The 25479-nt window shown below is 59.8% G+C and overlaps 1 protein-coding gene across 4 annotated transcripts; it reads right to left on the bottom strand.

Annotated features, from left to right (window-relative positions):
* Positions 1-5508: 5508 nt before the first annotated feature.
* Rab3il1 (RAB3A interacting protein like 1) lies at positions 5509-25001 on the bottom strand. 4 transcript variants are annotated; one of them, XM_047519482.1, is made up of 11 exons: positions 24716-25001; positions 14484-14736; positions 13918-14013; positions 13751-13828; positions 12889-13107; positions 12187-12333; positions 11629-11757; positions 11431-11543; positions 10025-10124; positions 6992-7058; positions 5509-6522 (listed from the first exon to the last, which is right to left on the bottom strand). In XM_047519482.1, the coding sequence occupies exons 1-11, from the start codon at positions 24865-24867 to the stop codon at positions 6440-6442; spliced, it is 1437 nt and encodes a 478-aa protein (XP_047375438.1). In that variant the 5' UTR covers positions 24868-25001; the 3' UTR covers positions 5509-6439. The 4 variants fall into 4 exon arrangements, with proteins under 4 accessions (XP_047375438.1, XP_047375439.1, XP_047375440.1 ...); XM_047519483.1 differs by lacking the exon at positions 24716-25001 and adding an exon at positions 21797-21965; XM_047519484.1 differs by lacking the exon at positions 12187-12333 and having other exon boundaries at positions 24716-24995.
* Between the last annotated feature and the right edge of the window lie 478 nt (positions 25002-25479).

Below are 25479 nucleotides of genomic sequence, written 5' to 3'. Positions count from 1 at the left end.
CGCGCTGACAGCGCTCGCCTCGCCCGCCCCTCGCCCCGGCCCCCGCGCCGGCCGCCCCGCGCCCGCTCCAATCCCGGCCCGGCGCCTCGGCCCCCATTGGCTGGCCCGGGAGGGCGGTGTCGCGGCGGGCTCCCCCACCCGGAGGGCCGCGGCCACCACGCCCGCCCTGCCCCCGGGGCGCCGTCCCGCCCCCAGCTCCTCCGACTCCCGGCTCGGCCGCGGAGGGGGATGGGGACACGACACTCACCCGCGTCTGTCCGCAGAGCCCGGACGCGCCCTCGGGGCCCGAGAGGAACGCAGGTCTGCGCGTAGCTGGGGTGGGTGGGCATGATGGCTCGGGGCTTCCAGCCGCGCGTCCCGGACCCTCGAATCCCGAACTCCCAGAGGTGGGCACTCTACCTCGGGGCGATTGTAAATAGCCTCCAAACAATGGGTCCCCGACGTCTGCGCGGCGAGCCGCCCCCACTGCTTCTGTGACCTGTCGGCTGAGCCCGGTGGCCTCTCCGCTTGGCTGCAGGGCTGGGGATGCCCAGGAGTGGCCGCCGGGGCGGAAGAGGAACAGAGGGCACTCTGGAGTGCTGCCATTCAGGGGGCGAAAGAACATCTAGTGCTAGGCTGGATGGCTTGGACGTCACCACATCCCACTCTTCCCCCCACACCGTCCCATTATTTTACTTAAATTAAACTCCTTTTGAGAATGTAGGTAGATCCCCAAATTGCTGTTTCTTGGAGGTACATACTTGGTCCTAAAGGTTAAGGGTTCATACCAATATGAGAAAGGTTAAGGGTTCATACCAATATGGTCCAGAGCAATGGTGGTCAAACCTGAGTGCCCATCAGAACGATCTGGAGGGCTGGTTAAAATACTGTGGAATCCGGCTTGGTGGCTCCTGCCTGTAATCTCAGTCACTTGGGAGACTGAGGCAGGATGATCCCAAATTGGACATCAGTCTGAGTAATTTATCAGACCATGTCTTAAATAAATAAATAAATAAATAAAAGTTAAAAGACTGGGGATGTAGCTTAGTGGGTTTAATTCCCAGTACCAAGGTGGGTGGGTGTATAGAGATTGTGGGGTCCCATGTGGAATGATTCAGGAGGTCTGGTTGCAGGGCCCGGAAGTGCATTTCTAGCAAGGGCCCCTGTGATACCACATGTTAGTTGGGGAAACACATTTTGAGAGCCCAAGTACATTTCTCTCATTGGTCTAATTCCTCTTGGTCTAACAGCTTGTAGGAAATCAGTGTATCTAATTCAGTCATTCCTCTGTATCTGTGGGGGACTGGCTCCAGGATCCCCTGTGGATACCCAAATCAGTGGGTGTTCCAATCCTTCCTATAAAATGGCATCGCATCTGCATTGAAGCTTCACGGCCCTTCTGGATACTTTAAATCACCTACAGATGACTTACAATACCGAATACGTCAATGCTCTGTAAATACTTGATGTACTGTATTGTTCAGGGAATAATAACAAGAGAAAAAGTCTGTGTGTGTGCAGTCCAGATGTAACATCCTAGGCCTAACTACATAATATATGAAGGAGACAAGAGGAGAACAGTGTTCAGGTGAGCACTGCAGAGACAGGACCTGTGAACAGGCAGGAGGCAGGGGAGGCCTATTGGTCATTTCATTTACATGGATTCACTGTAGTATGTGAATGTAGTATGTAGTATGTGGCAAATTAAAGTTTTGCTTTCTGGAATTTTCTGGAATTCGCCCCTCCCAACCTGGAATATTCCAGACTGTGGCTTGTTGAATCCATGGATGCAGAACCCATGGATATGAAAGACTGAATCTACCTGTACCCGAGGCAGACCAGGGCTTGAAGAAGGGAGGTCATGGAGGGAGGGAGGGCTCTGGGTTCTCCCTGGTTCTAAGAGCTCCTGCCTCTGGTAACCAGGAAAACCAGAGAGGCCATGATATTACCACGGACTGAGGCTCCCACTAAATCCTGGAACCCTGACCCTGCACACGTGTGTGGGGGTGGAGGAGTGTGGCAGCCCTGGCCAGAGGGGACTGCAGGTACTCTGGCCCCATGTTCACACTGAGCACATGTATGAAGAAGGCAGACTCTTGGAGGAAATGTACCTGCTGCACCTAAATCTGGCTGTCCACAAGGGCGTGGCCCTTGCCCCATCTTCAGCAACCCTCGGCGGTCAGATGTGGTCAACCCCGGGATTATCCAGGTGCTCCTACACTGGGGTCTTGGCCTGGTCTCAGCCTAGGGGTGTAGGAGGCGGTAGTGAGTTGAGGTGGGTTAGAACCTCCACCTGCCCTGGGCATCCTAGGAGAGATGGGGAAGGCCTAGACAGGTCCTCCCCAGGGAGACAGAGCAAGGATGGGGCTCGGGCCATGCCACCCTTTCTGACCTTTTCAATCCAGCATGGGTGACAGGTGGTCTGTCTCTCCCGCCACTGCAATTGGGTGTTCCCATTAAGCCTGAACTGTGGGTGTCTTCTTTCCATAGCCCAGACGAACAATCTTCCACATTACTTCTCTGCAGCTCTCAGGGCTTCTATAGGTTGCTTTTACCTCTCTGACCTTCAACATTTCTAATCAACTTGGTTGAACTTTCAGGAAGTCAGGGGACTGTGGGAACTTGGGACTCCATTGTCACCAAATGCCCAAGTCGGGCCTCTCAGAAAAGGAGAGGCATCACTTGACATTCCTGAGCTGCCACTGGGCCACTGCCAGGGTCTGTGGGGGCAGCGGTATGGGTTGACAGAACTGGCTAGTTGGAGTAATTTTTTGGAGGCGGGGCTTGAGGTTTGAGGGGAGCTCCTCAAGCCCCCTGAATGTAGCTCCAGCTCCTGCTGGACTCCTTCCCGTTGCGAGCTGCCATGGGCCTCTTACTGAACGCACTGAAATTACTGCTTTCTACGGAGCCACCAGCTACTGTCCTGGAGCCAAATGATGCATGTAAAGGGCCAGCGAAGCTCGGGAAAGCTGCGTAGGCGAGCAGCAGCCTGAGAGGGCAAGTTTAATGGAAAACTCGGGGCCCACGGAACAGCATTTCTTCTCTACCTTGTATATATACATGTATGAAAAACATTTTTTAAAAATATTTATCACTGTCAAAATATGTGTAACAGTTTGAAAAATAGATTCTGGATAAAAAAAGAAATCTAGGACTGGGAATATAGCTCAGTTGGTAGAGTGCTTGCCTTATAAGCACAAGGCCCTGGGTTCAATCCCCAGCACCACAAAAAAGTAAATAAATAAAAGAAAGAAATCTATTGAAGAAAATATATTGTGTTACCACCATTCATAAAAAATATTTCCCTAATTAAAAATAAAATTAAAATATTTTAAAACAGGAGGGCAATTCTGTCACAGGCCGCAATACGGATGAACATTGAGGATGCTGTGGTAAGTGAAATAAACCAGCCCCAAAAAGACAAACGCCGTGTGGCTCCCCTTACAGGAGATTCCCAGAGTGGTCAGATTCATAGACACCGAAGTGGAATGGCATGGCCAGGGGTGGCCGGGGTGGGGTGGGAATCGGAGTTTTTACTGGGTACAGCGTTTCCATCTCACAAGATGTTGTAGATCTGTTTCACAACAACGTGAATGTACCCAACACTACTGGACTGTACACTTAAAATGTTAAGATGGTAAATTTCGTTAAGTAGGTTTTTTTTCCTTAACAACCTTTTTCAAAATATGGGGAAAAGGCAGGGGTGGGGGTGCTATGGCCATTGAACACACCTTCCCACCTGAGAGATGAGAAAACCGAAGCCCAGAGAGCAGTGACTTGCCCAGCCCCAGCTCTGGCAGGACAGGCTTGGCGGACTGTGAAGTGTGGTGGGCCAGAGGACCGAGCCTCCCCCAGAGGCAGAGCGAGCTTTTCTTTACTTTAGGTACTGGGGACCGAACCAGGCACTGGTGTGTGCTCAACAAGTGTTCTACCCGAGCTCCATGCTCCTAAATTAGGGGCGAACCCAGCACACTGCAGTGTTCGGTGAACGGCAGCGTCAGGCTGGTGAATTCGGCAGGCTGAGCTTGCTCCTCGTTCCTCTCCTGGGGCCACCACCCTGCGCAGCCTCACGGGGCTGCAGTCTATTTGTCTGTAATGTGGGGGAAACAGTATTTCTCGAGGTTGCTGCGAGCTGCCTTTATTTATAGGGCTTAGAACCCTGCCTAGCTCAGGTACCAGTTGTTACTAGCAGACACCAAGGCCAGCAAGTGCTTGTCCCCCAGCTATCTCAGTTATTGGTTCACAAGAGCCCCACCTGGGGCCTCCCAGGAGCCAGTGGTACTGCAGGGGCGGGCAGAGCGAGTCAGGGATGCAGGATCCTCTGCTGGGCCTCTGGAATGTCCAGGTGTCTCCTTGGTCCCCTGGCTGGGCCAGGGGCATGAAAACTGGGGGCAGGAGTGAGCAGCTCCAGGCTCAGGCCCTTCATCCTCCTTTGCCCCCGGATCACTCAGGGTCGCCACAGAGCTGGACAGAAAGAGGCCGACGTGTGGAAGACACTGAGGCCACCCCACGTAACGTGGCAGCACATACCCTTCCCTCCCTGATGCCCACCCTTGCCTTTTCCCCACCCAACACCGTGGGTAAACTACAGGTGCTTTTTGTATTATTGTTGCCAGCACCCAGCACAGAGGTGTCCCTGATATTGGTGGAGTGAGTGGGTATTTGACATGAGAACTGGTCAGTACACCACGGGGGCTGGGGAGGTAGTGAAGGATTCATGTCACGATGGAGCGGGAATGGGGGGAGCAATGGGGTGCAGAAGATGCAGGAGAGTGCTGGGAAAGACTACTGGTCAGGGAGGGCGAGATGTAGGACCCTGACAGAGCCCTGGTCAGCCCACAGCAGACCTGACCTACCAGCTGAGTTGGCCCTGGGTGCCAGGCCAATAGCAAAGTCCCAGGGAGGCACCAACTGCCCCATCGGACACTGACCCACCCCAGAAGCTGCTGTGTCCTGCTGCCAGGAAAGTGTGAATTCCTACCAAGGAAGGAAGGCCAGCCACAAGCCTGACCTCGGTCCCACTCTGGGTCCTCAGAGGCTCTGGCCAGCCCCACCTTCTTCCACCTGCAACTGCTGCCTGTTGCTCAGAACCCACCTACCAGCCAGGCTGGAACGTCCAGAGCTTCTCTAGTTCCACCTGTGCTGTGAGCAGACACGGTCAATCCGTCACCTTACCGTCCTGCCAAGCCCCTCCCCGCCTCTAGAAGACCAGAGTGGGCCATCTCCGAGGGCTAGGACCACCAGAGAGAACTGTCCAAAGTGCCACAGAGAGACCGCCAACAGCTGGCTGCTCCTCGTGGGGAGTGGGAGACGGGGCATCTCCAACACCCCGAAACTCCGAGGAACAGGAAGGGAGGTCTTCCCCACAGCAAGGAAGTGGTGGCGGTGGTGGAGGGAGGTGGCTTCAGGATTTGGGCTTAATCCCAAGCACGAGGGCAGGGCGGGCAAGGGAAGGATTTGGTTTCATTCCTTCAGATGCCCGAGCCCTGGCCGGAGCCCCAGGGTGCAGCAGTGAAGGCCGAGGCTGCCTGGCCTACCAACAAAGCCCTCCTTTATTAAATAGAGATCGAGTTACATTCCATTCAAGAAGGAAAGCAGGGCCTGGTGAGGGACCCGTCCAGGTCGGATCCCCTGACCCTGGTCTCCGTGGGCTGTGATGGGTGCTGGGGAGGGCCAGGTCCTGCCTGCTACACTGGACCCCACGTACGGGGGTCCCTGTTGTCCGAGGGGCTGGAAACAGGCAGGGGTGTCCTTAGGCCATTCTGTGTCTCAATTCTGGAGAAAAGTGACCTAGACCTCCAGTAGTTTGGGGAGCAGGGACCTCCTGTAGCCAGGTCATGATGGAGAGAGGTGACAGGGAGGCCTTTATGAAGGGGAGGAGGGAGGGCCCTGACTCATCTTAAGAACGCTTAGTTCTCAACCACGTACAGGCTGGAGGGGAAAAGAGCTGCCGCCCACGGGCCCTCGAAATGGGAAGGGCCATGGGCGCAGTCTGCTGCACAGCCACCTGGAACTGGTGAATGATGGCCACAAGGGGGTGCTGGTGGCCCAGGGCCTGAGAATCGAGGTGGCGGATACTTGGAGCCTGGGTATCCCCAGGATAGTCCTTTCTGAAGATGTGGCAGCAACAAGGCACCTGCACGCAGTAGCCCCAGGACCATGGTGGGGTACAGACTGCCTAGGGGTCCCTTCGAAGGGCTAAACCCCTGAGCATGGCTCCTTGGTCTTTGGTGCATTCTGGGAATTCTGGTGGTTGCAGAATCCACTGGGGAGGACGGAAGGGTCCTCTCGTGAAGTCCAGGTTGGTCTGTCCCAGGATGGGCGTTTGGTGCTGTATCTATGGCCTGGCGGTCTGGCCGTCCTGTCAGTGTCTGCTCAGGGCTAGCGCCAGGACTGTGTCTTCCTGCTGGTCTTGAGGCAGCTGTGCGCCAGCTCGGAGCCCTCCTGAGCCAGCTGTGCCCTAGGCCTCCTGGGGGAAGAAGCCGAGCTTGGCCAGGGACATCTCCTTCCGCAGCCTCATGATCTCCCAGAACATGGGCTCTGCTGCAGGCAGAGAGAGGAACAGCTCAGGGTCACCTTGCAGGCAGTGGACATGGCACCCCGTCTGATCAGTCAGGCTTGTACATGGTGCCCCCACTCAACAGTGATGACCGAGGCCCCGGGACCTGCAGGGCCCTGGATGCCAGGCCAGTAACAGGAAGGCTGTCCCTGCAGGCCCTGGGGGCTGAGAAGGTTTCTGGGCAATCGAGACCTATCTGGTTTGCTGTCCTGGTGAGGAAGGGCCCGGAGGCTCCCCCAGCTCATTCCTCTGTGGAATTCTGCACCCAGGAGGATCATAAGCCCTTTAGACCCACATCTTCTCCTTTTATTGCTTCCTGGGAGAGAAGTCCCAGCATCATCCCTTTGCCCTAGGGCAGGTGAACCCAAAAGGCACTACTAGCCTGTCCTGTGCTGCCCTGCCCTGCCCCTCCCTTGCATGCCATCCCCACATTGGCCACCAGGGGGTGCTCACCATCCTGCCGCACCAGGCCTTGCTGGATGTAGCGTATGTAGGTGAAGAAGTTGCAAACGGCAGTGATCTGCAGGCAGAAATAGGGAGGGTGTGACCTGCCAAACCCCAACACTCAGGGGTTCCCCCAAAAGTTCTAGGTCCCTGGCAGAGCCAGGTAGCGCTCCTGGACTGGAACAGGGCGAAGGCTTTGAAGTTTTAATGAACAGTAGCAAGATTACTAGACTGTTCTAGTAACGACAGCCACCGCTGGCTGCCTGCCCGTCAAGTATGTGTCGCAAATGAGGCAGACGCGCGAATCATCTCCATCTTACATGTGGAGAAACCAGAGTCCCCAGAACAAAGCCACTTGACAATAATGGCAAGCCCTGGAGCTCATAAGTGGCTGAGCTGAGCAATGCAGCCAGGGGGGCCTGCGGCCAGGAGGCTGGAGTCTGGGTCAGCCAGGCCTAAGCCAGGTTGCGCTGTTATACCAAGAACGGTGCCTGTCATACCAAGTCTCTCACCTGGGCCAGCCCGCGCCCTGTGGTTCAGATATGAGGTGTCCCCCAAAAGCTCATGTGTGAAACAAAGCAGTAACGTTCAGAGGTGGATGATTAGGTTGCAAGAGCTGTAACCTCGTCAGTGGACTGATCCAGGGATGTGGACTAACTGGTGTAACTGTAGGCAGGTCGGTGGAGGTTGCTGGGGTGTGCCTTGGGGTTGATGTTTTGTCCCTGGTGGGCAGAGCTCTCTGCTCCCTGACTGCCATGTCCGGAACTGCTCTCCTCACCCTCACGTTTTGCTTCGCCTCAGGCCCAGAGGTATGGAGTCAGCTATCTATGGGTCGAGGCCTCTGAAACCGTGACCCAAATAAACTTTTTCTCTTCTCTCTTGTTACATTTTTTGGTCACAGTGATGACAAAGCTGACTGAAGTACCCTGCCAGTGTCTGTCTGGAGGTCCCCGTCTGCCCTGAGGCCCTCTCCATGCTAGGCTCCGGTGACCCTCTGGTGGCTCAGGGACTGTCACAAGGACTCTTACAGTGAAGAGAGAACTGTTGGTCCCCTTTCAGAGGCCATGCCCAGGCTGGAGGGGTCCCTCTCCCAGCTGCTGAGAATGTAGGCCACTCGTGGCTCAGAGATGTCCCTTCTGCATCCCCTACCCCAGCAGACCCAATGAATGACCAGCACGGAGGGCACGTGAGGTCAGCCCGTTTGACTAGGGTGGAACCAGCTCTGTGCTCTGGAGTCCCTGTGGGTCCAGCTGAAGATGGGCCTGTCTGAGGCCCTGTCCTGGCCTGGCTCCTTTCCCTGACCTACTGTGTGACCATCACTTTCCTAGGAGTTGCATCAAATCCCCATCTCGCCTCCAGGGAGCCCAGGGGACAGGGCGGGAGATGGCCTGGCAGCTGGGCCCACAGCAGCCCTGAGGGAACACCAGGACTCTGGGCGAGGGATGTCCCACATGTGGGGCACCCACGGGCTGGGAGTGGAGGAGGCTGCAGGAGGGAGCTGCTCCTGCAAGGCCCTCAAACACGCAGAACTTGCCAGCAGACCAAAGTGGGCACAGGAGCCGGGGGCCTGGCAAAGGCAGGGGGTGCAAGATGGCCCGGGAGGGTCAGCCAGGCGTGCGTGGGGGCCAGGCGGGAGCAGCTCCAGGCGGGTGTGCACAGGCAGCCGCGCCCGCACGAGCTCCTGGGCAGAACACTGGCGCTGCCCCCAGTACTGTGTTCCTTCTCGTCAGTCCCTCGGGTCTTGAGCTCTGGGTGGGGACCACAGCCTAAGATGCCAGACCCTCCTCAGCCCACCTCCCGTCCTCAGCTCTGCCCAACACAGCAGGATGCTCAGGCCAGAAAAAGAGACAAAGCACTAGATGTGATCTTGCCTGGCACAGGAATGGCATCATGGGCCCTCTGCGGAGCTCTGGCTGGGATCTGAAGGCGCAAAGGGACCTGTGGCCACTGAACTAGACTCTGGGCACCAATCCATGGGTGGGAGCTGCAGATGCGAGGCGGGGTTGGGAGGCCCCAGGTCTTGGGCACGGGGCCCTGGGCACACCCCTTTCCTCTGCAAAGGGTCTCCTTTCCAGGCAACAGGGACTCACTCACCACAGGAAGAGCTCATGTGTGCGTGCAACACCACGCGCAGGAACCGAGGGCAGATCCGCTGCCCTCCCTGCACAGTCCTCTGTCCAGCCGGGGGGCCCCTCTGTCCACTCTGGTCCTGCTCTCCCAAGAGGGGCCTCTGGCGGGTCAGAGGTGGAGGCGGAACTCTCATCCCAACTTTGCATGTGTTCCAAATGCAACTCCTTCCATGGCTCTCGATCCTCTTACCAGTCAGGGCGGGGCAGAGGAATGGGAATCCCCAGCCTGACCCCGCTCTGGGTGAGGCTGGGTCCCCGACCCAACCTGGGGGACTGAGGGTGGCAGTTGGGATTCCTGGAGACCCGCAGCACCCATGGCTGAGCGTAGCCTGTGTGCCGGACACACCTCTAAACCTCTTCAGAGGCCTGAGGCCAGAGTCTGGGGGGGCCTAAGCACAGAGCCTCAACCTGAAGCCCAGTGTCCCTCTCTTGATTAGGTTACCAAGCACAGGGCAGAGGTGTGGATGCCACTGCCGTGATTCCATTTCTCACATTGGACCAGGTCTTGGCCGACTAGAGATTCTCCTAAAGACTCTGAAGAAGTAAGCTGCGCAGCTGCGAGAAGGCCGGTGGAGACTGGGCGGCCTCTAGAGGCCCGGAGTGTCCCCGGCCCATGACTAGGAACTGATTCTGCCAACAGCCACGTGAGCTTGGAAGAGAACCCTGGACTCAGAAAGGAACACGTGCCAGCGTGACCCTGCCAAGCCGCGTCCAGACTCCTGGCCCAGGAGGAGAGTGAGACGGGAATGTGCGCCCCCGAAGTCACCGTGTAGAAGGTGAGCTGTCACGGGGCCTGGCTGTGGCCGAGTCTGTCTCTGCACCTCTCAGCCTGTCCCCGGCTCTGGAGGCTGAGGAGCAGTCTCGGCACGCTCCCAGCCCAAGGGGCCAAGGGACACACTGAAGGACGACTCACCCTGGCCCGGGAGGATGGGGAGATGTAGTAGTGACTCTCCGAGTCTCCGAGCCGGATGCGGTGGCGGCAGATGCGAGCCAGCCCACTCAGGGCACACGTGCTGGGGGGACAGTGAAGGCGGTCAGGAGGCCTGCATGGGACCTGTCCACCCGGCGTATGCAGGGAGGCCGCAGCAGCCAGGAAGCGGCAAGGGAGGGGCCTGCCCTGCCCCGCCAGCCCCCGTGGTTCTCGGCGGCCTGCTGACCAGCTGCCACTCCAGCCCACCCTGCGGCCCTCCTCTCCTCAGCCAGGCCGGGGTGACCTCATTCAGCGCTTTAGTCGCACATGTGCGGGGGTCTCAGCAGGCCTGTGGACAGCCACCTCCGGCCTCCAGAACTAACGTGGCACCGCCCACCGGGCTCTCGCCTCCCCTCCTCTTGGGAGGCCCTCATGACCCCAGGCGAGGTCATGCCCTGGGCTCCTCTGTCTCGCCGCCTCCTTCCTCCTCCATGCCACAGCCCGGCGCGTCTCCAAACACCCACACCTAACCATCGCCTTTCCCCTCGGCTTCCCTGTCGCCCAGGAAATGGGAGAATTCCAAGTCCAAGGGGGACGAACACCACCTGGGCTCAGCAGGACTCACGGGCCTCCTACTGCACATGACAGAGGACGGACCACAGCGTCCCTCTGTGGTGACTTTCAGAAAGCCAGCCTGGGGGTTGCCGTCCCTACCTGCAGAGGCCCAGAGGCCCGGAACACCTCTACGGCCTCGGCCTCAGCCCCACCCACCCCGCGCTCTGCCCCGACCCTGAGGAGCTCCATCAACACCCGGCGCCTCCTGCCCTCACGCGCTCTGTGTCCTCTACCGGAAAGGCGCGTCTCTACGCGGCCAACTCCTACACATCCTTCAAAGCCTCCAACGTGCCCTTCTCCAGGACGAGGCTTCCATCATGGCGCCGTCCCTCCTGGACCAGGTCTTGGGCTGTCAAGGCCAGACTGTGCTTTTGGATCCCTGCTGGCCACGCTGTTCTGCCACTACCCCTGCTCAATGCCGGTGAGCAGTGGCGAGGACAAGGTGCCAGGGCCGTTGAGTTATTCACTGGCAGGAGGCAGAGTCAGTCACTGACCATCGCTTGTGAGTTGATCGGGGCCCAAAACCCACTGTGGGGGATGGGCAGGGGCAGGGAGCATGCAGCTGGTCAGCCAGGAAGAGCCTGGGGGGTCTGTGACTGGACCCTGAAATCTCTGTCAGACGTGCCTGGCCCTGTCCAGGGCAACTGTGCCCCTCTTATCCGGTCACCACGTTCCCAGGCACCTGGGGACCCTGGCCAGGCCGGGGTGCCACAGCCCCTGCCCAGCCTTTGCTGACCATCCCCACGTGAGGCTCCAGGCCCGTGGCGGGGGTGGGAGGGGGGTGCCCGACTTACTTGGCGCTGCCACAGTCAACCTCGGCTGCCTTCCCCGCGGGCAGGGCCTGTGAGGCCACTGGCTCAATGGTGAGCGTGTTGTCCTCCACGGCGGCCCGGACCAGCGCTGAGAGCTGCAGCAGACGGGGCAGCGGGCGAGGGCGGTGAGGGCCGGGCCGCGGCGGAGGGGCTCCCTGACGGCCGTCCTCCCAGCCTCACCTCCTGCATGGTGAAGTCCAGGCAGGGGCCCACGTCCTCGCGGTACACTCTTTCCAGGAAGGGGCAGGCCTTGTCCAGGGTGGGCGATGCCCTCCAGGCCTGGAACTCTGCAAACAGGGTTGTGTCCACCTAGTGGGGAGGGCGAGCGGGTGAGGGCGGAGCCGGCATCCCAGTGGAGGCAGCGCTGAGGGAGAGGAAAGCCGGGGCCATGTGGGGCGGGCCCAGCAGGCCACCGACCTGTCCCCAGCAGCCGCACGGGGAGCCGCCGCCAGGGGAGGAACTCTCTGCCCTTTGCACCCAATTTACAACTCAAAATTTTCCGTCCAGGTGTGTGTTAAGTTATAAGACCGCAGACGTGGGTCCAGGGCCTCATCCTGATGGCCCTCCCTGCCTCCTCAAGCAAACTGGCGGGAACCACGGGTCCCTAGGGCACAGGACACACACAGGCACGTACACACAAGCCTCTGCTGCCCACTGAGGGCGACTCTAGCCTGCCCTGGGCTGCATGCGGTGAGCGTAGTGGGAGGGGGCAGGGGCGGCCCGCGCGGGAGCCATTACCTGCTGGGAAAAGGAGAGAGAGGTGGCAGAGGTGGGGGCCGCGGGCGGCTCCCCGGGCGGGAGCTGCCAGGCTGGCTCGTAGGTGAGGTGGATGGCCTTGCTGGGGATCACGCAGAGGAGCAGGGAGAGGAGGGGGGGGAGCCCAGGCTGGGCCAGAGGGGGACAGACAGACAGACAGGCGACAGAGACAGACAGGAGGAATGAGGAGATATCAGTGTCCGACTGGAAGCTCAGAGCTCAGCAGTGGGCCAAGAGGTCTACTTGCTCCTCCTCCCTGTAAGCTCTGGAGACAGAGGGAGGACAGGACTGAGCCGGGGTGGGTGGACATGAGACGCCCGGGAAGCTGAATCCCACTAGACCTGTCTCGGTGTCCACCGGATGCAGCCTGAGCTGGCTCGTGACCTCAACGTGGCACCCCACTGACCACACGAGGAAATTAAAGTCTAACCGACGGCTTCGTCCGCCTCAGGACCTGTAGCCAAGGAGTACGTCTCCACACAGGCCAGGGCAGACCCCACGAAGCTAGCGGCAGGCACGGAAACCACCTCCTCCTGCTTGGAGCCGGCGGGGTGGCTATCAGACCCAGACTGTCCGCTCGAGGCCAGAGGTTAGACCCCTCCCCAGACGCCAGGCCACAAGCAAGGGCTCCGCTGGTCGTCACGGGCGCCCCGCCCCCTGCACGCCGCCCGCCTGCCGCCTCACCTCTTTGCCCTCCTTGTCTGGGGTGAGGGTGTGCCCTGCGGCGGGGCACACGACGGGGCAGAGGGTGCTGCTGGTGCTCTTATGGCGCGAGTGCCCCTTTCTGGGCCCGGCCTTGCTGGGACTCAGCAGCTGCGGGTGGAGCTCGCGGTTGGGAGAGGCTGGTGTGGACGTGATGACCAGAGTCTTCAAAGCTGTCACTTCTGCCTGCAGCATGTCGATCTGCCCAGACGGATGGCCGTCAACCCCATCCAGGCCATCACCGCCCTGCTCCCACCACCCGTCAGCCCCGCCCAGGGCAGCCTGTGCCCAACAGCAACTAGCGCCCAACCTACCCACCCCGGGAAGAGGCTCTAGAGGTGGGACCAAGTCACCCATTTTACACATTGGAAAACTGAGGCTCAGAGAGGTGATACGGCCTGCTAAGGTCACACTGCAAAGAAGACTTCGTTGGCAGCAAGGGTCGGGGTGCTTCCCTGGTGACCCACTGAGTGTTCTGGGGTCCCCGGAAGTCAGGAACAGCCTTGACTTCTCTTTTTCCTGATGATCCCAGAGGCTCCAAGAGAGGAAGCTACTTGCCCACTCCGTGGCTAGACCCAGGTTTCTGCTTTGTTGGGGAGGGTGGGAGGAGGGAGAAGGAATTACAACGACCACAGGGTCCTTTCAGTCTCTGGAAGCCTCCAGAAAAGTCTCCGTGGTGTAGAAGAAACACTAGTGGAGTCCCGGGCACTGGGCTATGGGATCTCAGACACTCCTCGCTCCCGGGGTGGCGCTGGCCTAGAGGGAGAGCCCAGGCCAATGCTGGGGTGTGGGGGCCCCACAGCAGGAGGCCCCCGCTGGCCTGGGCAGAAGGAACCGGCCTCACCTTGCCCCGGGCCTCCTTCAACTGTTTTTCTGATGCTGCCTGCTTCATGTTGGCTTCCCGAACCATCTTGTGGGCTTCCTGGAAGAGGGCAGCCTCTGCGTGAGTGGCCAGGAGCTGCTGGTCACCTGGCGTGTGCTGCGCGGGCCGACCCCGCCCACTTGGCCTACCTCGAACAGGCTGGCTGTCAGTTCCTCCAGCTCCTGCTCCAGCTGCTCCCGCACGCGGCACAAACGCTCACATTCCTCGTCCTTCAGCTTCAGCTCCTGGGGACAGACAGGGACTATCAGCCCTGGGTAGACCTGGCCATCTCGAGTGGGGCTCTGGGCTGCCAGCTGACGTCCTCTGTGCCCCACACCTTGCCACGCCTCCGCCAGCCCACGGCAGACGGCTGAAACCCCACCTCTCGGCAGGGAGCTGGGAGCAGGTTTGCAGGTAAGTCAAGGTCCCGTGAGAGGGAGTCATTTAAAAGCCCGGGAGGCTGGAGTGTAGCTAGACCACAAAACCCCGAGGCCCTGGGTTCGGTTCCCAGCACCACAAAATTAAAAAAAAAAACAAGACACAGGATGTCGTGTCCCCTCTGTAGTTCCGAGGTGATTTGCCGCCTGGGCCTGGCTTGCAGGTGGCCCTCAGTGCAAGGTCCTGCTCCCTGTCAGTCACGTGTCCCTGGGCTTTCCCAGGCCGGCTCCTCCTCTCTGAGGCGGCTCCACCGAGCGAGCCAAGCCGAGGTCCCCACCTTCTGGGCTTTGTGCAGCTCCTCCTTCAGGAACTCTGAGCCCTTTTCTCGGATCTCCATGGAGGAGCTGCGTAGGCGGGACACGTCCAGCGGGGCGGCTGCGGGGTCCTCCTCCCCTTGGGCCTCCTCCCCTGCAGAGGCCTCCACCAGGGATCCTGGGGACTCCCTGTGGCCCTTGCAGGGGCCCACGTTCTTCCAGGGGACAGGGACAGCTGCGAGGGGTGGAGGGAGGCCCTCGTCTGGCTGGGGTGGGCTGCAAGGCAAACAAAGGCGTCAGTGGACACAGGGCAGACTCCCGAGACCTGCACCCCGGGATAAGCCCAGGGCAACGCGCCTGCCACGCGAGCCTCCCCCTTTCCTTCTGGAAAACGGGACCACAGGTTATAACAAGGTTGTCACAGAGGCATAAAGGACAGGGTTCTTGCACCTTTTCAACCCCCAGCCCAGGGCCCGGGCCGGGCGGCAGATGCTCAGCGCACGACCATGCTCAGTTTGCGTCTGCTGAGCAGGTGACTGTGGATGTGCCCAGGCCGAGCATCGGTCTCCCCATCATACAGCGGGGTCGAGCCAAAGGACTGTCAACCCCAAGGATCGGAAGGGTGTGCACAAAACCTTGGCACTCAGGAGGCACTTAAGTGACCGCCACCTTCGTTAATACAGTTGGTACAAATTTAGTGATGTTGTTAACAGGAGAGTTCATGCAAACTCTACCCTTGTGGGGGTATCAGAGAGGAAGCACGAGGCCAGGGTAAGCAGGAAGACTCTGCAAATAGTCCAGGCCACACAGACCCACTTCCTGCCCCCTGGACTTTGTGGGGGGCAGTTCCAACTCTCCCCTGGCCTGCAGCGTGTCCTCAGAAAAACACCACCTTCTCTGGGCCTCAGGACCCTCCCCTCCCCTCCCCGAAGACCCCGAAGGGCTGTGGGGCCCCTGCCCTGGATCCTCCCCCAGCCACGCTCCCCCTGTGGAAGGGGATCCCGCAGCGGGAAGGGAGGGGAGGGCTTGGCCGGCCGGCAGGGGTTTGTGCCAAGACAGCACCTCTGGATTCGCTCACTCAGCAAAAGCTGGGGGCTCCTGAGCCAGCAGCTTCTCAGCAGCAGCGGCTGGGCTGGGGAGGGTGGGGGGCTGGGCCTCCACTGATATCAGCGGGGAAGTGAGGCCCACATGGAGAGGAGGGCCAAGGCCAAGGAGACAGGGACCCGGCATGGCTGAGATGGAAGGCTGAGAGGCCCGTCTGGGGCCTGTCCGTCTTCCTCTCCTCAGGATCCAGGAGGGCCACCAGACAGGTTCTGAACCTTAGTTTCCCTCTTGGTAACACAAAGGCACTGAGCACCCAGAGACCCCAGAACGAGTCAGTTCCCAGTCCTTCACGTGGCCCTGTCCTGCTGCCCAGGCTAGATCGCCCTCTGCCTGGGAACTGGCCCTGGCCTGGCAGGGACTTGGACTTGATGAGTAAGGCCAGGAATCTCCACAGTGCTTGTAGAATGGGCCATTCTGCAGATAAGGAGACCGATGCTCAGAGAGGGAAGGAGGGAAGGGACTCGACTGGGTCACATGGCGGGTCAGGGATGGTGCTAACTGGCAGCCCAGGTCCAAAGCTTCCTGACCAGGTGGCACAGCTGGGGGGTGAGGAGCTTGAGCAGGAATCACGCCTGTCTCAGGATGGAGGGCTGCTGGGCCCAGGCAGACTCAGGATGCTCCTCGCTGGCTGCTCAGGGAAACCTGACCCACTTCCCGTCCCAACCACCTTTCCAGGAGGCACAGCCTGGGCGGGGTGGGGAGCGGGGAGCTATAGCCAGAGGACAGCCAGGTTCTGCCCTGGGGTACACACACGGGAGTCCTTGGAAATGTTCTGAAATTCTCTGATCCAGCTCCCCCAGGGGTGGGGGTTAACCCCGAAGGAGGCACTATAGGAGTCAATAAGAAGTCACCTGACATGGTACCGAGTAAACAGCATTCAGTCCACAGCCCACACGGCGGAGACGCAACACCTGCCCAGGCTCTGGGTGCCTCAGCTGAAACCCAGGCCCACGGCACGGGAAGGTGCTCCTGGGAGCCCTGGCCCCAGCCCCGTTTCCTCTGGCGGCAAAGGGGAGCCACAGTCATTTAGGCCGCTTGGAAGCAGCAGATCCCACTGGGGGGGGTACCCACTCTAACAGAATGAGCGAGAACTGCAATCCAAGGGCCAGCGGTGACCCACAGGACAGCCGAGGGCACAGGACAAGAGCCCAGGTCTCAAACGCCCAGCGTTGGCACCTTCCCAAGGCAAGGACCAGCCGGCATCACCCATGACCCCTATCCAGAAGAACAAGACTGCCAGTCCTTCCCCACAGGGACGGAGCTTTGTCCACCAGCACAGCCTCTGGTCACAGGGAGAGCCGCTTAGGGCATGGGCTGGAGCTGAGGCTAGACCGGTTCTCCCAGCAGCCTCTCCCTTCAGCTCCCTGTCAGGGGGATGGACCCTATTTTGCAGCCAGAGGACACAGTGGCCCAGGAGGCCTGAGACAAGGTCTCCATGACACCATCTCTTCTCCCTGGTGGAAAATCCGGGGATCAAATCCTAAAGTCAGGAAGCGCAGGAACAGGAGGGCCACCCCACAGGCACCACCTCCCCCTTGCCTGGCCAGAGTGGCAGGAGCAAGGGAGGAAGAGGGCCCGGCGGTGCTGGAAGGGAACTCCATCTGCAGACCCTCCTCCCCTCCTACTTCCGGGCTGCCAGGCCAGCTCCTGTGACTCAGGAAAGTCAGAGGAAGGAGGGATCCAGGCCCCCAGGTCCAGCAGAGCCAGAGTCCCCGATCCTCCACACACGGCAGCCTCCTGAGAGCAGAGGCTCCAAAACCTGGGTGTGAACAGCGGAGGTGGGACTCAGGCACAGGAGGTGTGGCCCACCACTGAAGCTGTTCCACTGGGCGTCCCTCGGGCCCCATCCCCATAGGAAAGGAGTCCTACATCTGGGAGAAGCTGCAGAAGCCACCAGGAAGGCTCTGCTTAGGGGTGGGAGCTCCTAAGAGAGGTGGGGGGCAGCCAGCATCTCCAATTCTGAAGTCAGGTCCCCAGCCTGGAGACCCTGCAGCTCAGACAGGAAAGGCCCCACTGGTCACTTCCCCAGGAAGCACACAACCAGGGGGAAAGCAGCCACTGAAACCCTCAGCCCACCAGGCCTGCCCTGAGAGGCCCAGGGCGGCTCCAGGACTCTTCGGGCCCCAGTCACTCCGTCACTCTGACCGGGTCAGGAGAGCCCAGCCGGAGGCTGAGTGGGACCCGGTGTGGCCCTCTGAGGGTTTCACCTTCCCAGCCCTGCAAGATCAAAGTGTCCTCTGCAGCCACCTCCTGGAGCCAGTGGCCTTCTGAGCTAATGGACAAAATGGGTTCGCAAAATAAGCAGGGAAGGGGACATTGAGGACAGCCCTGAAACTGGGGAAAGCGGCAGCATGCACCCCCTGCCCTGGGACACCAGGCATGAGCTCCAGGGAAGCCACAGAAACCCTGCCCAGGACCAGCAGGGACTGACTCAGGATGCTGCGTTAGGCTGAGGGGACTGAGGCTGAGAGCCACAACGTGTATCCAGGGACATTCCCAGGAAAGGTCTTGTCTGTCAACTCTACCGCCAGCCTACAAGCCAAGCCCAGCACAGCTCAGACAGGGCCAGATCTTCAGACCAGACCCGTAAGCACACAGGGTGTCCAAGCTTTTGATCATGTTCTTAGCAGTCCACCGCACTGAGAGTCCACGGGTGTCGTGGGGTGGAGACTCAAGATGGTGCTGCAGGGGGTGAACTCCCTGTCCTGCTTCTAACGGCCAGGCACCGAGGTTCAGAGAGGGTTGGTGACCTGGCCAGAACACACAGCAAAGCAGCAGCAGGATAGGAACGGATCTGGAGTGTAGGCAGTGTGTCACGTGACCTGCCACCGGGAAGAGAGGGCATGAATAATGGTTCCAGAGAAGTGAGGCAGGATGCAGATGGGGTTTGAGGAAGTTTGAGATTGTACCCGAGGGGGTGGGGCTGGTGGAGGGTGAAGCCCTAGGCTGCTGCCCTAGGCTGCTGCACCAGCCAGGTGGGGCGGTGGGGGCGGGGGGGGGGGGACAGACAGACCAAGGACTCTGAGGGGAGTCCTGGGAGGACAAGGGGGTCACAGAAGGAAAGCGCAGCCCGGTAACTGGTTGATAGGTAATTAGGGAACAAGGAAAGGTGGATGAGGCCAAGAGTGGTACCCACAGTGGAAATGGGGAACCGGGACAGGGTCTTTCAGGGAAACGAGAGGGAGGGCGGAGGCATCCGGGAAGTGGCGCTTGCTGTGGGTGGCTGAAGGAGAAAGGCAGGACAGCTGCCGGGAGGCACCAGCCAAGGGGGCCAGGGGGTGACGGAGGGCTCCGGGCAGAGCGGGACCCGGGGCAGGAGGCGCCTCACCTTCCTGCAGCTGGGCGGGGATCCAACGAGCTCCAGGCAAGGAGGTGCAAAGGGACAGGCGGGAGCCAGGGTGGGCCGGCCACCCCCCACCAGGGGCAAACAGGTGGGAGCTGCCTGCAGCAGTGGGTCCTGGCAGGAAGAGGAGCAGGTAGCCAGGCCGAGCCTCGCCGGCCACTGCCACAGGCCTGCTGGCATGGCCTGGCCTGGAGGGGAAATCGGCCCGGTCTCTCCACTGGGAACCAGTGCCCAGCCTGGGCGGGTGGGGGTCTCCCTCTCTGATGGTATAGGGCAGGGCACTGTCTGAGGGGGATCCCTGTAATCCAGTCCAAGAATTGACACCCCAAGACCTCAGCCATCTAACATGGGCCTAGTGAGCACCTATCATGTGCCACGCACTCCAAGGGCCCCGATCCTTCCAGTCTACAGGACAGGACAGATTCCAGGGGAACATCACTAAGCCCCCTTCTTCCATTTCATTTTGTACCCCCACCCCCAACTTCACTTCCTTCCCAAAATCTAACGAGCACAAATCTGGTGCAGATGCTGGAGAGTCTAGGACAAGCAGGACTCCAATGAGGGATGCAAATGTGCTGATAAAGGATCAGCAGGAAAGATATCCACACCTGTTGAGGAGGAGACTAGGCAGATCACGGAGGGCTTCCAGGAGGCAGCAACGGTTAGCTCTCACTAGAGATGAGTATGATTAGCCCCATCAGTCAAGTGGAGAAACTGAGACCAAGGGGCTGCACCAATGTCATGTGGCCACTCAATGGCAAAGAACCAACCCAGAACCCAGTTCTGGTCTCTGCAGATCAAGTCCCAAGTACCCAACGCTGTGTCAGGTGTAGAAGCACCTTAGGTGCCAACCTCACCCCATCACCCTGAAGCAGGCTTGGTACCCAAGGCCATGGACACGTGAAACTGTGACAGATGGGAGAAAAGCGGCTTCCCAAGTCAGACTGGAACCGCCACTGGGTTCAGAGTTCAAGGCCCATGCTTGGGAGTCCAAGGAAGAGGATTCCCCCTCCCCTGCTCTTGCAGAGTCCAGCTACTGCTGCCCACCCCAGGACAGCGGCCCTAAGTCCAGGGCCACAGGGGACGGGGAATGGGACCAGGCCAGGAGAGCTACCTCAGTTGCTAAGTTCCAGAAGCACTGATGGCTCAGCCAGGCCGCCCACCTCCTGGTCTAGGATCACCAGTCCAGGATACACTTCCCGAGTTTTCATGAGCTTCTGGGGTCACAAGCACAAGTCACCTAGTGCTTGTTCAAGTCCCTCTGCTGCTGGGATCTGGGTAAGCTCCTAGGACAGCAGGCCCTAGGAGTGCTGGCACTTTGACCCCTGGTCCCTAAGTCTCTGCCTTCGTATCCACAAGGGGTCCATAAAAATGCAGTGCTCAAGGTAACCCCCAAACTCTGTTACATGCTCAGCTCCTCATTCTGCCCCCAAGCTTCCCATTTGCATTTATAAAACCCCTAGTGTGCGCTCTGTATCCAGCTAAGCCCCAAAGGACCCAGAGGGCTGTACAGTTACTGTGCACATGCAGGGGTCAGGTTGGCAGCCTGGTTCATCTACAAGGGTCCTGGGGATATGGCAGACAAGACCTTGTCTAAGACCCTGAAACGCTTTGACTCTGTCCCTAAAGAGCATCCATCTGCTGGGCCTTGTCCGGCCCTGGCCTGGATGCCTCCAAAGGAGGACACTCTCGGGATGGAATCACTGCCACCCCACAACCTACGTATTTCACGTAGAGGCCCAGAGAAGGGAGGCCATACCCTTAGGGTCACACAGTAATTCTGTGTCTGTGTTTCGCCTCAGTCCACCCAACACAAAGGGTCACAAGATTCCTCCAGAGGAGGCTGCTCCTCAGACACATCTATCCCTAGGATAAAACCCATTTATCCCCAGGTAGGATTGTTCTAACCTCTCCAGACACCACAAAGCCCCTCAGCCACTTTCTCCCTAAGCCCAGCCTCCTTTCCAGGGCATCATGCCAAGGAAGAGACTCTGTTTCAACTCTGCCTTCTCTTGTCCCTCAAACCTCTCCACAACTCACCCCAACAGGGACCCCCTTCTCAAAACCCTTTGGGGATGAAACCCCATTATTCTCCAAGCATCTCTGCTCAAGTTCTGTTGAGTACCAGGGAGGAAAATGGATCCCACTAACCCATTTCCCCAGGGGCTTCCCTACTCCTCAGGGGTGGCAGGGAAGGAGCTGGGTCCTGGGACCACTTATCTGGCCCAGTCCTTTGCAAGAGTACACCCTCAGGACCTAGTCTTTCCAGTCATGGGGAAGAGGACGTGCTCCCCAACTCCATTAAAGACCTCAACCTTTCTGCGCACCCAGGGCAGGAGTCCCTCCATCAGACTGGCCAGGAATAGGAACCACCCCTGAGAACCAATGCTCTGAACAGACAAGGGTCCTGGGGCCACTAACCCGGGACCCAGAGCCTGCGCTGGCCCCTTCATGCTGCAGGAAGGTCCCATCCACTCTACATCTCTGAGTCCGAGCAAGAGGTTCTGCCATCAACTTGCCGGCGACCTTGGAGAGACCCAGCTCCCCTTTCCCAGGCGAGTTGCTTTCCAAGAGCAAGCGGAGGGGCGTCCCTCCCGTAAGTGCTGCGCCCCAGATTACTTTGGCATGCACAGATCATCAGCCCGTCTCCCCCTGCCCCCGCCACTTGCCCTGCTGTCGCCTGCAGGAGCTGGGTGGTCGCCCTTCACACTCCCCACCCGAGACCCCAAACGCTCCCGGGGGCTCTTTCCATGTCCCGGCCCCCGCCGGCTCGCCGGACCTCCGCCTCGGGCAGGGCTGGGGGTGCAGACCGGGGGAACCCCTATTCTCCCCCTGCAGGAGGCAACCGCGGCCGAGACCCAGCGCCCGGCCGCCCGCGCGCAGACCTACCCGCTCCACATCCCGGCCCGAGGCGCCCGGGCGTCGGTTCCCCGCGCCGCCGCCGCGTCCTCCCCGCGCCCCGCGCTGCGTCCCCGCCCGCCGCCAACTCCGCCCCGGGCCGGCAGGCTGTCCCGCCGCCTGTCAGTCCGGCCCGCAGCCAGTCTGTCGGTCTGCGCCGCCTGGGACCGCGGCTCCGGCGCCCGCCCCGCCCCTGCCCTGGGCGGGTCACGTGGCCGAGGGGCGGGCCCAGGACACGTGCCCGGCCACGCCCCTCCGGCCACGCCCCTCCGCCCGCGGGCCGCGCTGAGCTCGCACGCGCTCGGGCCCAACCGGGCCCCGCTCGGGACGGCGGCGCTCGGGCGGAGAGTGCGGGAGTCCGGGAAAGAACCGGTGCCCGTACTCAGGCAGCCAGAGCTGCGCCCGGCCTCCGCCCGCTATTGTCTCTGCGGCACCCTCCGCCCCAGCACAGCGCAGGGACCTACAAGGGCTCTGGGGTCGCAGGTCGCAGATGCTCCCGCGGATTGTCCCTCAAGACCAGCAGACACCCTCCTACCTGCTCACCCGGCCCTCAAGCACGTGCTTCTTCCCTGAGCTCTCTGCTTAGCGTCTGTCCCTTAGTGACATTCTGCCTCCGCCCTACTCTTCGCAGCTTTATCCCTGGGGGGGGGGGTAATCTGTCATTGGCCCAAGCCCCCCCCCCCAGCCTCCCCCAACAGGGCCCTGCCACTCTCCAGCCACTGAAGTTACACTGCCCATCCCTGCCTTTGCCCCTTTCCCACCCTCTACCCTCTGGACAACACCATACACACATGCCTGCCAGTCCTACATCCTCTGACAACCTTCCCCTGAGTCCTGACCACTAGCCTACCTGCCTGCCCCTCAGTCCCTCCGTCCCTGACCATTGCCAGAAGTTCAGTCTGGGACTGGAGCCAGTGAGGGCAAACTCTTCTCTCTTGCCAGCGACTGGGGCTCCTGCCATCTGGGTCTGGAGAAGGACTGGGGGTTGGAGGGAAGTACCTTCCCCTTCCAGATGCCACCAGAACCATGGGGGCTACTTACTCTTCCAGGTCCACACTCCCTGGGGCCCAGGCTGAGTTCTTTACCACTGAGCTACCACTGCAGCCCAGCCCATGCTTGAGCTTGACAGGTCTTTGTGGGGGACACATTTCATTCATTCACTCATTCAGCCACCCCTCCTGAGCACCCCTTCTGAGCCCCATATGGCCATATGACAACTGGAGGACCAGCCCTCTTGGGGCTCCAGTATGGGATCCTCCCTCCTCAGCATCCTGAGTAGCTGAGACTACAGTTGCATCCCACCTTGCCCTGCTGATGGGATTCTAGAATGGGGGCGGGGTATAGGGGAGTGGGAGACATATTCTCAAAGACCTCCACTTCCAGGGTTGCCACTTGCCTGGGGCACAACTTTGCCAAACAATGGTGTCTCTATTCAAAATAGAAAAGGGTGCTCCTTTCCCAGGTGGGCAAGACTCACAGTTAGGTACAGGACTTGGTGAGTGGAGGTCAGGCTGGATTTCCTGCCTTGCCCACTCGCTTGGCCAACACCTTATACAGTGAACAACCTAGACAGCCCTCCATGGCATCCCTTCCAACTTTTCAGAACCGTTGACCCCAGTCTCCTATGTCCTTCACTGTACAGGGTAATTTTTTTCAGGATTATGTCTTCCAGAGGGCAGGGACCAGCTCCTCCGACCTGTGTTCCTCTACCCACCTGTCCAGCACTGATGTCAACATGTTTGTTGACTTGACTCCTTCACCAGCTAAGCCTTGAGCAACTCCTGTCTTCTCCTTATTCTGTTCACTTTTTTTCTTCCTTTTTTCCCTTTTCTTATTTTATTTTTTTAGTGCTGGAGCTGGAACCCAGGACCCTTGCACATGCTAAGCAAGTGATCTACAGTGAGCTACATTTTCAGCCCTTTTTTATTTTAAGACAGGGTCCGGTCAAGCTATTACCCAGGATGACCTTGAAATTTTTGTTCACTCTTTAGAGGAAGAAGGAGGAGAAGACACAGAAGGAGCCCTAGCCTGCCAAGTCTTTGAAGCCTGGGTAGGAGATAAATTAGGGTAGCCCAGACTAGTGGGAGATAAGGAATGAAGAGGTTACAGCCCCAGAGGAGAGGCCTCAGCCTTGGAGGGCTGTTTGACCAGGGAGGCCCTTGAGAGAGGCTTCAGAGGACAAGTGTGGGAATGCTGACCTCAAATTACCAACCAAAATATCCTGTCCGCTATGCATCCAGGCTCCTCTGGATTCCCAGGCTTCAATGGCTCTTCTCAGAAGCACAGTGAACCCTGCTCTTCCACTAAAAAGGGGTGGGTTCAGAGAAGTTAAGGCGCCTGCCTGATGTCACACAGCCAGGGGTGGTGAGGGCCGGTCTGCTTACATCAGATTTCCAAAAAGACAGCCTCCAAACCGAGGGCTCACTGGACACTGCAGCCACCCGCAGTCAGGAGGGTTACTGAGAGCCCACTAGGTAGCTGGCCCAGCAGGTAGACAGGGAGAAATAAAGGTGCTTCCTCTGCCCACAAGCCACTGTCCTCCTCAACTTCCTTCCTGTATCGCCCCTGCCATTGCCGTCCCCAGCTTGGCAGCCTTAACCACAGAGCCTTGGCTGAGGACAGATGAGAAGCATGGGTGACCCAGCCCCCGATTCTGGACTTAGGTGTGCCCTCGGCTCACTGTGTGACCCAGAATGAGTGCCTTGCCTTCTCTGAGCTTCCATTTCCACTTCTGTGCAGCCATCGAGTTGAACAAGGCAATCAGGGCTACTGGCTGGCGGTGACCTTCTAGGCAGCTCCTGAAACTGCTCACAGGTCCAGGCCAGCACCCTGCCCGAGCCCAGCTCCCGATGCCCTATGTTCCTGCAGCGGCAGGATCTCCCCCGCTCCATGTCCCAGGTCCCTACTCACCTGTCTGTGCCCCACGGCTCCTCTCCCAGGCTCCTCCCAAGTGCAGGACCCGGGCCTGATGGGGCATAGCGGACAGTCCCCGAGCTCATGGCCAGGAACACCGGGCATGTCCCTCGGGCAGGGCACCCAGCGGGCTTGTCAGAGGCATTCATACCAGAGGGGCTCGGTGCAGGGTCTCTGTGGACTCACGAGGAGGGCGGGTGGCCGCAGGCGTCTCCCGCCCCAGGCCAGCCCACAGCTAACCTTTGCTATCTTCAGGAGCAGCAGCCCCGGAGGGTGCTGCCTCCCAGCTGGGCCTCTATCTCCTTAACCCGTAATTATTAACTCCTGGGCTCAGCGGGCAGCGGAAGGCTCGGGGCCTCCTGCCTGGGCGCTGGGCCAGGGAAGGGCAGACACCTCCAAGGAGGTGGGAAGCTGCCCCTGGCTGCCCGCGGCCTGGGGCCTCACCTCTGCGCAGGGCTGCGGTCCGCTCTCCTCCCAGGTTGCACAGTGGAGAGAGCCTGTCCAGCCTGCTGGCCGGGTGGCCTGGGACAGACCCCGCCCCGCCGCCCCAGCCTCGGTATCCCCTTCACTCTTTCAGCCACCACGACCGAGGGCCAGTTCTGTGAGCGGCTGGGAACACAGGCCTGGGGTCAGGCGCATTCAGCCACTTCTAGACTGGGAGCCTTTGGGTACACGAGCCCCTCTGTGCCTCAGTTTCCCTGACCACGCCCCTCGGGCCGTCACCCTCTCAGGGGGCCAGGCCAGCCGCCATGCCCAGGCAC

The sequence above is a fragment of the Sciurus carolinensis genome, chromosome 11, assembly GCF_902686445.1.
Source record: "Sciurus carolinensis chromosome 11, mSciCar1.2, whole genome shotgun sequence".
NCBI classification, from domain to species: Eukaryota; Metazoa; Chordata; class Mammalia; order Rodentia; family Sciuridae; genus Sciurus; species Sciurus carolinensis.
This window is presented reverse-complemented; position numbering and strand designations above follow the sequence as displayed.